General features: G+C 41.3%; 1 protein-coding gene and 1 long non-coding RNA gene across 3 annotated transcripts in view; both read right to left on the reverse strand.

Moving 5' to 3' along the window:
* PLEKHA8 (pleckstrin homology domain containing A8) overlaps nt 1-16,047 on the reverse strand; it is a 56,537-nt gene extending 40,490 nt beyond the window's left edge. Inside the window, exon 1 of one of the 2 annotated variants that reach the window (XR_006788739.3) lies at nt 15,345-15,802. Coding sequence is in view for 1 of the 2 variants with exons in the window: in XM_045864499.3 (XP_045720455.1) it covers nt 15,345-15,384 (40 nt within the window). In the remaining variant the exon portion in view is untranslated. Of the gene's footprint in view, nt 1-15,344 lie in introns of both variants that reach the window. The other variant, XM_045864499.3, reaches the window with a different exon arrangement.
* LOC135362091 (uncharacterized) lies at nt 9,108-15,314 on the reverse strand. Its single transcript, XR_010406447.1, has 2 exons — nt 14,849-15,314; nt 9,108-14,759 (listed from the first exon to the last, which is right to left on the reverse strand). It is a non-coding gene; the product is annotated as an uncharacterized LOC135362091 (long non-coding RNA).
* Nucleotides 16,048-16,392: the final 345 nt, after the last annotated feature.

Raw genomic sequence — 16,392 nt, forward strand, 5'->3', positions numbered from 1 at the left:
ATCTTCTTTCTAAAATGTCATCTCTGACTATTTCTGCATAGCCTTGTCAGAGTCCTCAGTCGGATATATATTTTTCTTTCTCTGAAATGCTACAGCCCTTTAGGGATACATTTTTCTAATGAGACTCTTCTGTGGCTGAGGCAGACAGAGAGAGGGCCAGTAGGAGCTTCGAGCACAGCCCTGTGCGCTGCTTAGGTACAGATGTCTGGTGCCTGATTCACACAAATCAAGAGGCTTGAGACCCAAGAAGAGCTGTGCTTCAGTCCGGGTCAGAAAGCAGGGAAAGACCAATGTCCCAGCTCAGGCAGGCAGGAGGAGTTCCCTCTTTCTTAGCCTTTTTATTCTGTTTAGGTCTTTGACTGATTGGATGAGACCCACTCACATTAGGGAAGACAATCTACTTTACCAGTTCAGATGTCAATCCCATCCAGAAATACCCTCTCACAGACACCCAGAAAGATGTCTGGCCAAATGTCCAGGCACCCCATGGCCCAGGCAAACTGACACATAAAATTAATCATCACACACCATCAATTTTAAGACATACCATTATTTTATGTAACACAAGGAAAAAAAAAATAACACCTGCCCATTAAGCAATATGACATGGTGCTGATTCTAAGATGCTTCCCGATTTCAGTTGTTGAAATGTGAAAAAATATGTACAAAATGAAAAAAATGTGCCCCTAGACTAGGTTTATCTTACAGTAATCTGAAAAAAGTTAAACAGCTCCCTGCCCCCCCTCCCCGCCCCATGAAGCACAGCTGCAGTTAGGTTTTGAAAGTAGCTGGTAAACTGTAATAACAACTGAAACACCACCTTCCCTATAATGGGTTCTACATTTACCTAAAAGTTATATATATCGTTATTTTATCCTATAGTTTTTAACTATAAAAACCATGACCAAGAATAACTTTTCTTTAAAGCATAAAGTTACTGGATTTTCAGAAGGCACATTAAGAAACCACAGAGGTCTCATTCCCATTATATGACATTTACAGGCAGAGCAATGCAGAGTCTAGAGTGGGACTGGGACACACTCCTCTTTCATGATGTCCTGTCCTAGGAAGCTCAGATACAGCTCAGAAATAACTGTATGAGAAAAGAGGCAAGAATGAAGAGGCCATTAATCCATTTCCTGTTTTAAATTAATCTGCAGTTACCTTGACTGATGTGGTAGTTAATTTTATGTATCAATTTTATATATCATGATGGGCTGAGGGATGCCCAGACAGCTGATAAAATGCTATTTTTAGGTATGTCTGTGAGGGTATCTCTGGCAGAGATTAGTATTTGACTCAGTAGACTGTGTGAAGATTGCCCTCACCATTGCTGGTGGGCATCATCCAATCCACGGAGGGCCTAAGTAGAACAAAAGGCAGAGGAATGGAGAATTTGTTCTCTCTTTGAGCTGAGACATCCATCTTCTCCTGCCTTAGGACACTGATGCACCTGGTTCTCCGGATTGTCGACCCAGGTCAGGATTTATACCATCCACCTCTCCCAATTCTCAGGCCCTTGAACTCACACCGAATTGCATCACCAGCTTTCCTGGTTCTCTAGCTTGCCAATAGCAGATCATGGGACTTTTCAGTCTCCATAACTGCAAGACACAATTCTTACAATAAAACCCTTCATGTATTTATATTTATACATACACACATATATATGTATATACATAATACGTATACAATTCTGTATACTATTGGATCTGCTTTTCTAGAGAACCCTTACTAACACACTTGGAAATGATAAAATAATTCAAGGTAACAAAAGAGCAGATGAAAACTGTGGGTGTAACCAGTCCCTGCTCTCTTAGATTACCATTAGATTAATCTTCCTGTCCAACCCCCACTCCTTTTTTTGGCCATTCTCTATTGGAGATGGAATGTGGTGTCAGCCAAACTCCCCACTTGGAAGGATTAGACAAGAAACTTCGATGAGCAGAGAAAAGTTTTAGCTTATATAAGCTATCCCTGCCAGAGATGGGGTAGGGGAATAAAAGTATTTAAATGCTAATTTCACACACTGCATTATCCTGGATTATTTCACTACAGAAGGTAGAGCGGACATTTATTTTTGGCAACCTGGCATCCATCCTTCACATTTCTGTTACTAAAAATCTCCTTCTCCACACTCTATCCATGTAGTTGGGTGGGGCTGACCAGCTCCAGGGGGGACATGTGATTCAGGCTTAAATGGAGCTTCACATCCCCTGTCCTCAATGATACACAATAGGCAAGTGACCCAACCAAAGATAAACTTGGGACTATTGCTGGGTCTGGACAAAGGCAGAAAGAAATGGAGACTCTCTCTTTTCTTTGGTCTTGCAGATGTTTGCCTGGAGCTGCCAGCAGTCATTCTGCCATCACACGGGACCTAAACATGATTCACACATAAAGGGAATGCGTGTGGGAGGACTTGAGGGAGGCAGGGAAAGGATGCAAATCCAGATGACAGTTCTGAACACCATTCACAATAAGACCATGTTATAACCATAGATCAGATACCCACTGAACTTTTCAGGTAAGTGAGCTTAAAAAAAAAGTGAGCCAATAAATTATCTTTTTTTTTTTTTTACTTCAAGCCTGAGTTGGTTTTTTTCCTAAATAAAAGAACATTAAATATCACATGATCAACCTCACTAAATGTAGAAAAAGTGAAAGCACTTGACAGAATCTAACACCTTTCATAATAAAAACTCTCAACCAACTAGGAATAGAAGGGAACCTTTTCACCCTGATAAAGGCACCTAAAAAAAAACAAAAACAAAAACAAAACCCACAACTAACATCATACTTAATGACAAAAGCATGGATGCTTTTCCCCAAGACAACATATAGATGCTTCCTCTCGCCACTTCTATTCAACCTTTTATTGGAAGTTCTAGCCAGGGCAATTAGGGTACAAAATGAAATAAAAGGTATCCAGATTGGAAGGGAAGAAGCAAATCTACCTCTATTTGCAGACACACTCTTGTATATTTCAAAACAAAACGAAGCAAAACCTAAGGAGTCCAATAAAAAAGACTACTGGAATAAATAAGTTTAGCAAGGTTGCAAGATAGAAGACCACTATACAGATATCAATTATATTTCTATTACATTTGCAATGAACTGAAAATGAAATTAAGTAGACAGTTCCTTTTATAACAACAAAGAGAATAAGATACTTAGGAATAAACTCAACAAAAGAAGTATAAAACTTATACTATGAAAACTGTAAAACATTATTCAAAGAAATTAAAGATCTGAACATCATTATTCCAAAACTGTTACCAGCTTGTTCTTTTCTCACACAGTGCAGTATCTTTCTATACTTAATTGACAGCAACTGTTTGCAAAATTCACTTTTTTCAGCTCAACTAATTGTTGAACAATGTGTATTTTTTCAATGAGGATAATTTTCTTGATAAAAATGTACATATATTTGGATCTAAAATAGCATAGCTCATGTTAATTCATACATATTTTCTTCCTTTTTTATTTCACAACTACCATTTTTAAATCAGAATTTCTAGAGATGTTCTTATTCCTTTAAAGATCCAAACCAAAAAGTGATTATTTGTGAGTCATACCTATGTCTAAAAAATATTGTAGCTTCTTTTACTCAGCACCCTTGTGACAAGTAACTCATCCAAACATTTCACTAAAGAAAAAAAAAAAAGGGTACTCCATTAAAAAGACACTTTCTTTCTTTTCCCCCAAGATTTTATTTTTAAGTAATCTCTACCCCCATCATGGGGCTCAAACTCACGACCCCAAGATCAAGAGTCACACACTCTACTGACTGAGCCAGCCAGGCACCCCGACACTTAAATTCTTAAAAATATTTTAAAATTTACATGTAGTCAAATTTCTTCTTTGGTTAACAATTCTGAGTTTTGATAAATGCATAATCTTCTAACAACCACCATAATAAAGATACAGAAAAATTCCATTATCCTCCCCTCAAAATTCCCTTGTGCTGCTCCTTTGAGATCAAGCCCTCTTTCCCACACTTTATCCCTGGCCAACCACTGTTGTGTTTTCATTTTAAGTTGAAAATATTTCCCAATTTTCTTGGAGACTTCTTCATTGACCCACGGGTTACTCAGAAGTATACTGTTTAATTTCCTAATATTTGGGGATTTCCCACATCTTTCTGTCATTGATTTCTAGTTTATTTCTGTTAAAGACAAGGGTATTCTTTTCAATTGGGCACGGTTTCTACTACAGCCCAGAACATGGTTAATCTTAGTGAATGTCCCATGTGCATTTGAACAAAAAAAAATGCAGTAGGGATGCCTGGGTGGCTCAGTCGGTTGAGCATCTGCCTTCCGCTGGGGTCATGGTCCCGGGGCCCTGGGATCCAGCCCCATGTCCGGCTCCCTGCTCAGGGGTAGTCTGCTTCTCCCTCTGCCCCTCCCCCTGCTCATGCCCACTTTCTCTCTCAAATAAATCTTTTAAAAAAAGAAAAAGAAAAAAATGCAGTATTCAGCTGTTGTTTGAGGGATTACTTTATAAATGTCAGTTAGGTCAAGTTGGTTGATAGTGTTCGGATCTTCTGTATCTTTGGATGATTTACTGTCCATTTGTTCTATGGATTACTGAGAGAAGAATGTTGAAGTTTCCAAAGATAATTGTGGATTTACTTCTCCTTTCAGTTCTACCAATTTTTTTTCTCTGTTTTTAAGACTGGGTAATTTCTATTGACTTATCCTCAAGCTCACTGTTTCTTTTCTGTGTCATCTATATTCTACTGAGCCCATGTACTGAGTGATTAAAAAAAAAAAATTATATTATACTTTTTAGTTCTAAAATGTCCATTTAGTCCTTTTCAGTATTTTATATTTCTCTGCTAAGAATCTATACCTTTCCATTTGTTTCAAGAGTGTTCATCTTTACCATGGTGGTTGTTTTGTCTTCCCTCCCCAGTCTGCTTGGTATTATTTACTTTTCAGAGTTCTCAGGTAGTTGCTTGAGTACTTCGTTCAGTTTTTAGTGTAATCAGTGGGAAAGAGGCTACAGTGAACTTACTCCATCTTAGCCCAATAACAACACTCTTAAATAGAACTAGTAGGATACCCACTAAGTGAAATGTCAACCTCATGCTAAGGTACATCACTCTGCTTATAAACCCATCATAGTTTCTTCAGAGCTCCTGCCAATTAGGGGTTATGGGAAACCAGAAGTTTACAATCTTATTGTTTAACAGGAAAAAAAAAAAAAAAAAAAAAGATAAAAAAATTAACATGTTGCAAATTTTTAGAAGTCCATAATGAAATACTGCTGAGTAGAAAAGCAGAACAACACGAGAAGGGGCTACTTATCTCTTATAGAAAATTAAGCTAAGGGGCACCTGGGTGGCTCAGTCAGTTAAGCATCTATCTTCCGCTCAGGTCATGATCTCAGGGTCCTGGGATCGAGCCCCATGTCAGGCTCCCCACTCAGCGGGGAGGCTACTTCCTCTCCCTCTGCCCCTGCTCTGCTCTCTCACTCACTCTCTCAAATAAATAAAATCTTTTTAAAAAAAAAAAGAAAATTAAGCTAAACGTAAAGAAAAAAAAGAAGGAAAGGTGCTTTTTCATCAATCATAAGAGGTAAAAACTAGTGAGCATAATCAAACAGGAACAGAAGAAGCAAAAAAGCTGAATGAGCCTCTAACTTCTTTCAACTTTAATTTCCTTTTTCTACAGAATTACAGCATGAGTCTAAGAGTCTCTTTCAGCTTTCAAATTCTGTAAACCTCTATCTTAATTCAAAGTAACAGGAAAGTCAATTCTTTTGCATAATCTATTTCAAGAGAAAGTAATGTCAAGAAAATAAAGGGAGACTAAATTTCTTCATAGGAATAATAATCTTTCTGAAGTGGTGAGTCAAGACTTAATTTAGTCACCATAAATTATGGTTGCTGTATTCATAATCCATATATATTATATGATGGTTCAATACAGTATATTATGGATGTTTTATAGATATGTTAAAGGTGAGAAAACCTACCATTTTTACACTGAAGGAAAGCACAGTTACTGAACCCTGACCTCTACAGTCTTGGTGTTTTCCATGTCCAGCTGTGGGGGTACGCAGCCATATTCCACCTCATCAGAGTCCTCCCCCATAACTCAGCTTCCCTCTGGGAGCTGCAGACAGGACAGGGGATAACAAGGCTGTGGGCTCCTCTGCCAGGTCAGTCATAAGAGTTTTGTTGCAGCTGGGAAGGAGGGAAGAAGAGATATCCCTAATAGTAAGAGATAATAACCAAGCATTAACTAAATTATAGGTTCCTCAATTTACCATTAATTAATTCACAAAGCATTTTTTGAGCACTTATAATTTGCCAGGCTTAGAGATTTAGAGAAGAAGATCCCAGCCTTCAAAGAGTAATAGTCTACTGGGGAGTCAGGCATGCAGATGGTGAGACTATAATTATAATATATCATATCAAATTCTCTTGTTGAGCCTGCTGTAAGTCACCTCTGCTGTGTGCTTTGGGCTATCAAACTGGATATTTGTTATATTTACTTGTTCTGGTTAATGCTTCTCATATATGTCCCACCAGCACCTTACTCAAGAAAACAGTCAGGTAACTGGTTCAAGTTCAGACTTACAACATCTAGATGTGTCATCTTGAGCATGTTACTTAATTTCTCTGGGCATTATTTTCCAATTTATAAATGAGAGAGATGGACTAAACTGAATATCTAAGGTTTAACATGTCATCTTCCTTCTGACTATAATGTCACTTTTTACAAATCCAGCATCCCTTACTATCCTAGCTCCAAACCTGAGGGCCCCATCCCTCCAGGTCAGTCCCTACGTCTTTCCCAATTGCCCTCATTTTCACTCCTGGCTTCAACACTATACCATGCCCACAGAGGTATATGGTGTAAAATCATGGGAAGGACATGAAGTCAGGCAGGCCTGGCTCAAGACTTATTTGCTGTGCAATTCTTTCTTTTTTTTTTCTTTAAGATTTCTTTATTTAAGAGAGAGAGAAACCCAAGCGGACTTCTCGCTGAGCGCAGAGCCTGACGCAGAACACAGTCTCATGACCCTGCGATGAGCCTGAGCCGAAACCAAGAGCTGGACTCTCAACCAACTATGCCACCCAGGCGCCCATGCTGTGTGATTCTAAGTTAATTATTTATCTTAAAAGCCTTGGTTTATTCATCTGTGAAATGGAGGATACTGCCTCCCTTTTCCCCTTCCATTATCATCTTGTCATGTATTTCAGCTTTCCCTCCTCCCTTATCATGTTTTAGCCAGCTCTATCTTCCTTATGTGCTGTTTTTACCTGTTCTTCCCTCCTATTCAGAAACCCTAAGTGACTCCCTACTAATTAAAAACTCTCAGGCTTGACCTGGCTTAACCCAACAACACCTCCTGCTCTCAGGACAGAACTCCCCTTTTTAGTACTGCTGGTTTCCTCACTGAGGTTCACTTCTGTTCCCTTACCTTCCCCTTCTGTCCAGGTCAATTTCACCCACCCGTTGGTCCCACCTCTTGAAGAAAGTTTTCCCTGACCACTCCTGAAAAAGGATTCCTACATTTTCCTTTCCTTTCCTATCCTTTCCCTTCCCTTCCTTTCCCATCCCTCCCTCCCTTCCTTCCTCCCTCTCTTAGTTTCACCTTTCCTTCCTTCCTTCCCTCTTTTTAGGATTCCTACATTTTTCTTAACAAAGGTATGCCTGTCTCCTTGGACCAGTTTTACACCTTACTCATATTCTTTCTTCTCTATATCATTTCTCGCTGCTTACAAGGGCCTCAGAAGACTAAGGGCTGGTCTCCACCCAAGTTGCATATATTGGCCAGTAGAGGCAGAAAAACAAAAGGACATGTGTGATGTCAACCTGGACAACCAAAGACTTCAACATTCCAGCCTGTCAGGGTTGCCCCAAATTTGCCTTTAAAATTCCAAGAAAGACACTGGAGGGTGATAGGTAATAGCTTAACTACACCTAGGGACCAGCTATATGCACAATGTGGTTCTTCTAAGCCTTGTCAAGCCACAGCCTTGAAACAACCATGTAAAAGCTTAAGGGTCAACATCATGAATTTAGAAGGGCATTTTTCGTAGTTAAGAAGGATATCCCCTAGACTATGATCTCCTTGAGAACAGGATCATGTTTTATTCAAAACAGTATCCCTAATAACCACACAGGGTCTAGTAAAAAGCTGATACTTAGTGTTTCATTCATTCTCAGTGAATGAATAATTGACTGGCTATTGGACTGTGTTAAAAAGTAGATTGTTGAGACCATTCCTCAGGTATTTATTTATTTATTTATTTATTTTTTTAAGATTTTATTTATTTGCGAGAGAGAGAATGAGAGACAGAGAGCATGAGAGGGAGGAAAGTCAGAGGGAGAAGCAGACTCCCTGCTGAGCAGGGAGCCTGATGTGGGACTCGATCCCGGGACTCCAGAATCATGACCTGAGCCGAAGGCAGTCGCTTAACCAACTGAGCCACCCAGGCGCCCATTCCTCAGGTATTTAAAAATCAAGACAGAGCCATCCTTGTCTTGGATTATACAGGAACAATTCTATCCAAAGGACGTGGAATAGATTCTCAAGCAAATGATATTTTGCCTTCTTTGATGTAATAGGAATACTGAGAAAGGTCAGCCCTCTCTGGCTAACTTAAGTTATCCATTTTTCCATCTCTCCTGGTACTGTCATACCTACTCCACGAACTTGAAAATAGATCTAGGGAGAGAAATGCCCAAGCATCATGGTATTTTTTTTGGACTCACCCTCCCTGTTGTCTCATTCATCTGTCTTGCGTCCAACAGAGCTCCATTGCCTGTTTTCTTATCTGTCTAAAATCTTTTCCTAATGGAATTTAACTGGCTTTTGCTCAATTCTAAACAAGATGAAAGTAATGGTAACAGGATTTGGCAAAGATTAAACACTGAGAGTATAGTCTGAGAAAAAAGGTCCCCAACCCTCTTCAATCTACAGACCACTTCAATGACATAAGATTCCACGGTCACCCCTAACATTGCCAACCACATCACACATCAGAATCAATGGAAAGACTGTGCGGCTTTTGATGGAGTGCCAATGAGGCAATGGTCTAACATCTCTTATGTTCCTTACCAGATTATTAATTTTTGCTAGAAGCAAAAGTACAGTATTACACAAAATTACATGATCTGTAATCAGCATTCATTCAAAAGAATGACTGTCATAGGACTACACAGTCAATTCCAAGATTCTGATGGTTCATTTGAATATTTTCCTTTATAAATTATACCACTCCAACTTCCAAAAGGAGGACTGAAAGAATTCAGGATACATATACTCTCAGAAGCCATGAGGAGCCACAGTTTGCACAAAGACAAAATAAACAACTGAATTTTTCTGGCATCGTTAATGAAAACAGCTGTCCAATTAACCTAACAGTAAGTGAACTATGTACCAGGCAGGTTCATATATATTATCCATCTCACCTTCATAATAAACCTAGTATGGCTATTATTCTTGCTGTCATCTTAAAACCGAGGCTCAGGGAGAGTAAGTAACTTGCTCAAGGCGTCAGCACTAGTAAGTAGCAGAGGAGAACTTTGAACTCAGGGCTTTCTGACTTCAAACCTTCGCATTTAAAACATTCAAATATACTGGCCCATGGTCCCGTCACTGAAATCATGAATAAAGAGTTGAACACTGGATACCACAGAGAATGTGAAAAATAAAAGTGACCCTTAACTCTCACATCACACAAAAAAATTAACTCAAAATGGACCACAGACCTAAATGCAGGAGCTCAAACTATAAAAACTTAGAAAAAATCAGGAGTAAATCTTCATGACTTTGGGTTAAGTTAGGCAATAGTTTCTTAAGCTATGACAGTAAAAGCACAAGCAATAAAAGAAAAAAAATTGATAAAAATTAATTTTAATCAAAATTAAAAACTTTTGTGCAGCAAATGATACCATCGAGAAAGTGAAAGGTAATCTACAGAACAGGAAAAAATATTTGCAAATCATATATTTGATAAGGAAACTATATCCAGAATAAAGAACTCTTACAATTCCATAATGACAAAATAACTCAGTCAACAAGTGGGCAAAGGCTGTAAATAGACATTTCTCCAAAGAAGATATACAAATGGCTCATAAGTGCATGAAAAGATGATCAACACAGTCATCAGAGAAAGAGAAATCAAAACCACAATGAGATACTACTTCACACTCACAGGAATGGATATAATAAAAAACACAGATAATAAGGAGGTTGGTGAGAATGTGGAGAAATAGGAACATTCTTTCATTACTGTTAAGAATGTAAAATGGTGCAGCCAGTTTGGAAAACGGCTTGGTAGCTCCCCCAAATTATTCAACAGAGTTACCATATGACCCAGCAACTCGACTCCTAGGTTTACATTCAAGAGAAACAAAAACATGTACACACAAAAACTTGACACAAATATTCACAGAACCTTTACTCATAATAACCCAAACAAATAGAGCAACTCAAATTTCCAATTGATGAATGGATAAACAAAATATGGTATATCCGTACAGTGGAGTATTATTTGTAATAAAAAGAAATGAAGTACTGATGCATATTATACATTCGTGAACCCAAAAAACATTATACTAGGTAAAAGAAGTCAGTCACAAAAGACCACATTATGTATGATTTCCTTTATATGAAATGTCTAGAACAGACAAGTTTACACAGACATAAGATTAGTGGTTGTCAAAGGCAAGAGGGGGTGGGGTGGGAATGATTGCAAACTGGGTTTCTTTTGGGGATAATGCAAATGTTTTAAAATTGTGGTGATGGTTACACTCTAAATACACTAAAAACTATTAACTAGTATACTTTAAGTGGTGAAATTTACGATAAGTGAATCATTATCTCAATAAAAATGTTAAAACAACAACAACAAAAAGGTTGGCCAGTGGTTATGAGACCATGAGAATCTTGCTCTGGATCACTCACATTCTAGATGTCCTCTTGGCACTGTTTATACAGCACAAACATATACAGGCAAGAGTCACCCTCCTCCACCTGGGTTGGGGGGGGTTAGTAAGCAAAATTATAGCACCTCCTCAGACAACCATCTGGTCAGTATTATGCAAGCTTTTGTTATTTCTGGAATGCATACTGCAATGTGCTTGTGCCCTAACCTGCTGGTTGGGCCCATGAAGCCTGCAGCTGGATAGAGCTCAGGGCAGCAGTCCTCCTGTTTGCTGAGTGAGCAGGAAAGGGACCTAAAACTGCAAAGCAGAAAGCTCATAGCACAGCTCAGAAAATTTCCTTGTGACAAAACATATGCACAAAGCTGAGCAAACTCTTCCTCACTCCTGAACTCCTCCCTTCCTCCTACCCCCAAATAGAGTCTGCTATTCTAGGTCAACATACTTTAAATATAGGTGCATTATGAATCAGCTAGAATTATATAATGATCAAGCAGGAAGGACCTTTCAAAGTATTATGTAATGGAGCAATGACTCTGAAGCCACTTACTGTGTGACCTTGGGCCAGTTCCTTCACCTTTCTGTGTCTCAATATCTTCATCTGGAAAATGGGAATAATAAAGGCAACTGCTTCTTAAAATTGCCGTGAAGATTAAATGAGATAATCCATGTAAAATGTTTAGAATAGTGCCTGGAACATTATTGAGTTACTACTTTTATAATTACTAACTGGTAAATCTCATCATTTTTATGGAGGAAGATGCTAAGCTCAGAATGATAAAGTGACTCTGAAGCTGGCAGTGACAGAGCTGCTATCAACTGATTCCTCAACTAGCGTTCTACTGTAGAGCATTAATTTACAACCGAGCATGTATAATATTCCCTGACCAACTTTTAGGGCTTGAAAGATACAAATAACAAACACAATGCCTAGCTCTGGGTCTCACACAATATAGGTATTTGTGAAGTGTCTGATCCTTTCCCTTTCATTCCAGGTGTAATCTAATATTTGAAGAGAGGGCTTGACACTAAATCCCAGAATGTCCAATGTTCTGATGCTTAAAAAGTGGGATGGCTCAGGGCTGTTGAAGAAAATACACATACGCTCTTGGTTTCTCTCTCGCTTTTTTTTCTTTTTCATTTTCCTTTTAAGGAGCACAGGGTACCTGAGTATAATACCTAGTGTATTAGGGAAAGGGACTGCTTGTATTTCTGTATTTTAGCACTACACTCATGTAAGCAATTAAGATGCTACTCTCGGGCTTTGATGATGCTTCCAACTTTCAGTAATTGATACCTACCAGTTTAATTCAAGAGGCAAGAGAAACTCACAAAATAAATACAGTATTTAGCAAAATACAATAAATGCAATCAAAGTAAGCTTTTAAACAATCTCATCATTTCTCTCTCTTTCACACACTCCAACCACTCCACGGTGTTTCTAACAGCGTAAGAGACCCTGCAGGGGCCTATCAAGCTTCCTACCCACCCCTGCAGCCTTGTTGGAGGCTTAGCCTCACTCTAAACTCTGCAGCCATGTGGGTCTTTCCTTTCCTCACTCACCTGTCTCTATCCCGCCTTGGGGCCTTCATAGTGACATTCCCTGTAGCTAAAAATTCTTCGTTGCAACCTCCAGTTGCAGCTTTGCCTTGGCCTCACTCACTTCTATTTATCCTTTAGGCTCTGCTTAAATCTTTTCTTCAGAGAAGCAGTCCCCAATGACCCAAACTAGCTTCTCCCCTTCACCTTCCCCCAAATCACACACACTTGGAACATGTTTCTAAGTACTTATTCAACGAATGTCTTTCTCCCCCACTAGACTATAAGCTCAAGGAAGGCTGGGACTGTGTCCGTCTTACTCAATGTTGCTTGCCCTGTGGCTAACATAGTGCCCAGGATGCAGTAGGTGGTAAGTGAAATTAACAATATCCTCCAAACAGTCAAAGGATCAGCTAATAAACTGATTTCCTAACTTCTCCACTCAAATTTGACAAAAGGCTTCCCATATCAAGCTGTGGGCATGACAAAATTATACAAACAGGTATGATTTAGAGAAAAATTCAGATGAACACAAACTGGGGCTGGGATTATATATATTTTAAAATTATGACATATAAAACCCTAAGAAAAAATATTACTTTTAAAAACAAGCTTCATGGGGCACGTGGGTGGCTCAGGTCATGATCCCAGGGTCCTGGGATAGAGCCCCATGTTGCCCCCTGTTGTGTTGGGCTCCCTGCTCAGTGGGGAGACTGCTTCTCTCTCTCCTGCTCCCCCTGCTTGTGCTCTATCAAATGAATGAATAAAATCTTTAAAAAACCAAACAAACAAAAAAAACAAGCTTCAGAAAAGAAGAAGTAACAATGTTTTCATCAAAGCTTGTCATTAACAGTCACACTATGCTCTTTTGGGAGACTAACTCACATAGGAGGGTGAAAGAAACAAGAATGCATCTGTTCCTCCTAGGCTATACTGCTCCTTTCTGAAGTAAATTTATCTCCTAACGAAAGACAATGTGCTGAAACATAACTGTAAGTATATCCAGGAAAAGTACCCAGCGGTGGGATGGGCTTCTATGAACAGTGTGCCCACAATGAGGAGGCACCTGGGTCAAGGGAACAAGCAGCATGATATAAGGACAGCTGCCTCTGGCAATGGCTCCAGCCACCTTTTTTTAGGGCTTCCACCCTGGCACACTCACAGAATTGACTTCTCTTACTTGGGGCAGAAAAAAAAAAAAAAGAGAGACTTTTCCAACAGGACAGATGGTACAGACATCACATGATAAAGATTCCAAAAGATCCTTTTAGAGAAATTTTACTTTATTGAAGGATACATAAAAACAGGGGGAAAAAAGGCATTTCACAACAGGAAGCAGGTACTGTACCCAGAGACTAACCTTTCTATATAAAGGAGAAGGAGAGTAAGAAAGGTGAAGCAAAAAAAAAAAAAAAAAAAAAAGGTGGGGGGGTGGGTAGAAGAAAAGAACAATGAGTGTTCAGGTTGAAAGAAAAAAGTTAAATAGCATGTGTGATGGAAAGGGGTGAAAGACCAGGAACTAAATTTTACTCTAGGGCATAAGATCCATACATCTCAGGGCTTAGAGATACCTCAAAGGAAAAATTACCTGATCAAGCATGTTCCCTTTAGCTTAGTAGAGTGTTAACCAGCATCAGACATTCACCAAAGCCCAGCCACAAGTTATCCACACCCAATTTAATCCTCAACAGCAAAGGCCAGATCTTCTAAAACACTTCTCACTCAGTCTCTACTAATGATTATAAGAAAAATAAATAGAACTCACTTCTACCCACAGTTTGCCTAAGGAAGAGATTCTGGGTACACCCAACAGGTGCACTTTTGGCTGTGCTACGTAATCTCATCAAAGTCATTATGCCAACTGGTCCTCCCAGATGCATCAGTCCTTAAACCACCCCAGAGCACACTACACCACACTACAACATTTAAAAAACTGTTCTATCAAAGAAAGGATGGGACAATATCTCTCTCCCACTATAAGAGATAATGGGAATATTTCTGGTTTCAAATACACTGCTATTAAAATTAAGTGTCCAGCTCATCTTCCATAATAAAGTTTAGTTCCCAAAAGGTGCCTAACACAAGTTTCTAGCAAGCAGGCGGCTTTTACTAAACACTGGTTGCACAAATGAAAAAAAAAAAGCTCGTTCTGAATCATATTCACAGCTGGAGAACAGTTATGACCTTCCAAGATACGAAACAAAGTACTTCCACACATTGGAAAGGGGGCGGGGTACTATTTTTAAGCCATTCTGCTCAGAAGTGCAACGAAACAGTTGCCACGGTTTCATCTCATGGTAATTTCTGAGTCTGTAAAACAAAAAGAATGCTCAGTGAGAAAAGCAAAAACTGTGTACATACTTCGGCGCTTTGAAACTGTTGAGATGGAACTCTGATACCTTGGTCCGCACAGGTGACTCCGAAGGTGACAAAAGGGAAGTGTTTGCAGCGGGGACTTTGCTTGAAAAAGGACCTTTCACCTCTGGAATTCCAGCTCGCCTTCGGCATTCATTTGAAACCCTCCGACCTATCTGCTGGCCAGGCGAGACCGGTTCCTTCGCCAGAATTCGACAGACTCCCAGAAGACCCCACTGCGAGAGTCAGCGCCCCCCTCCCTCGGACACCGAGGCCATCCTGCCTTTCAAGTCCCCGCAAAGCTCAGTATTTCATAGCTTCCCTTGAAGTGAAAGGCCAGCTACGGCCCTCACCCAGCACCAACAAGGGGCTGTGTCCGTACAGCATGGGTGACACGGTCCTGTGAGAACAGCCCCCGGCCCGTGCAGGCCTCTCTGGCTTCAGGAGGGACCATGACCCCGACCCGAAGGACTCGCGTCCCGACGCCGCCCTCCGGCCGCTCAAACAAAGGACCCGGCGTCTGGCGCGCCCCCCACTCACCGCTCAGATAGTTGGTCCACTTGTACAGAACCCCCTCCATGGCGCCCGAGGTCCTTTGGTCCCCGCCGCGCCGGGGCCGTTTCCCCTCGCCCGCCGGCCCCCTCACTGCCCCAAGCCCCAGGAGGCGAGGAGCACCGGCAGCAGGGCCATCGCCCAGCGCTGCCGAGCCGCCGACTCCCGGCGCCCGGGCCCGGTGCGGGGACGCCCGGCCAGTCTCACATCCTCGGCCCGGGGGCGGGGTCACTGCGGCTGCCTCCGCACGTGAGGACGCGGCCGGCCGGGGGGCCCGCGCTGTGGAGCCGGCGCACCGTTCACAAGGAGGCCAAGGCACCCGGTGGGACCGAGTGGTGGCTGCAGCCTCCAAGTTGCCGCTGGCGAGGGAGCCGCTGGCCGGCGGCGCAAGAGCGAGCAACCTGAGAGTCCTCAGCCCGCCCGGCCCGGGGCCCCCTTGCGCATGCCCAATGCGCCGTCCGCGCGCACGTTCCCGAAATCCACGCCGGGGTTTGGCAGCAACCGCGGCGTTGGCGGCGACGGGGCCGACGCAGCGGGAGGGGCTGGCAGGGAAATTGAGTCCTGGGAGGCGGACTTGGGAGTAGGCGTTGGGTCTGAGGGAAGGAGGGCGATCCGTGGAGACCAGGGTGGGATACAGTCCTGACTGTTCATGGTACCGTAGATTGGGAAGAACCCACCTCTCGATGTTTGGGGGTGCCTCCTGCGTTCTAGTTCCCAGGGTCCAACTCTTATTTCAAGGCTAATTGATCCCACAAAATCGAGGTAGCCAGCAATAGAGCCTACGGAGTTGATAGGAATTTCACGATAGGATACTGTGCGGCTAGTAAACATGTTGTCTAAACCCTAAGGCCTCGCTACTGCAAGTATGATCCATGGACAGCAGCATTGGCCATCACCTAGGAGCTTGTTGAAATTGCAGGATCTCACCCCAAGCCCAGGCTTCCTGAGTCGAAATCTGTATTTTAACAAGATTCTCCGGGGGATTCCTAAGCATATTAAAGTGGGAGAAAGTACTGTGCTAAGGATATTTGGCCAG

This window comes from Mirounga angustirostris, unplaced genomic scaffold (assembly GCF_029215605.1).
Source record: "Mirounga angustirostris isolate CCGP_5_RB_7025 unplaced genomic scaffold, mMirAng1.0.hap1 SCAF_12, whole genome shotgun sequence".
NCBI lineage: Eukaryota > Metazoa > Chordata > Mammalia > Carnivora > Phocidae > Mirounga > Mirounga angustirostris.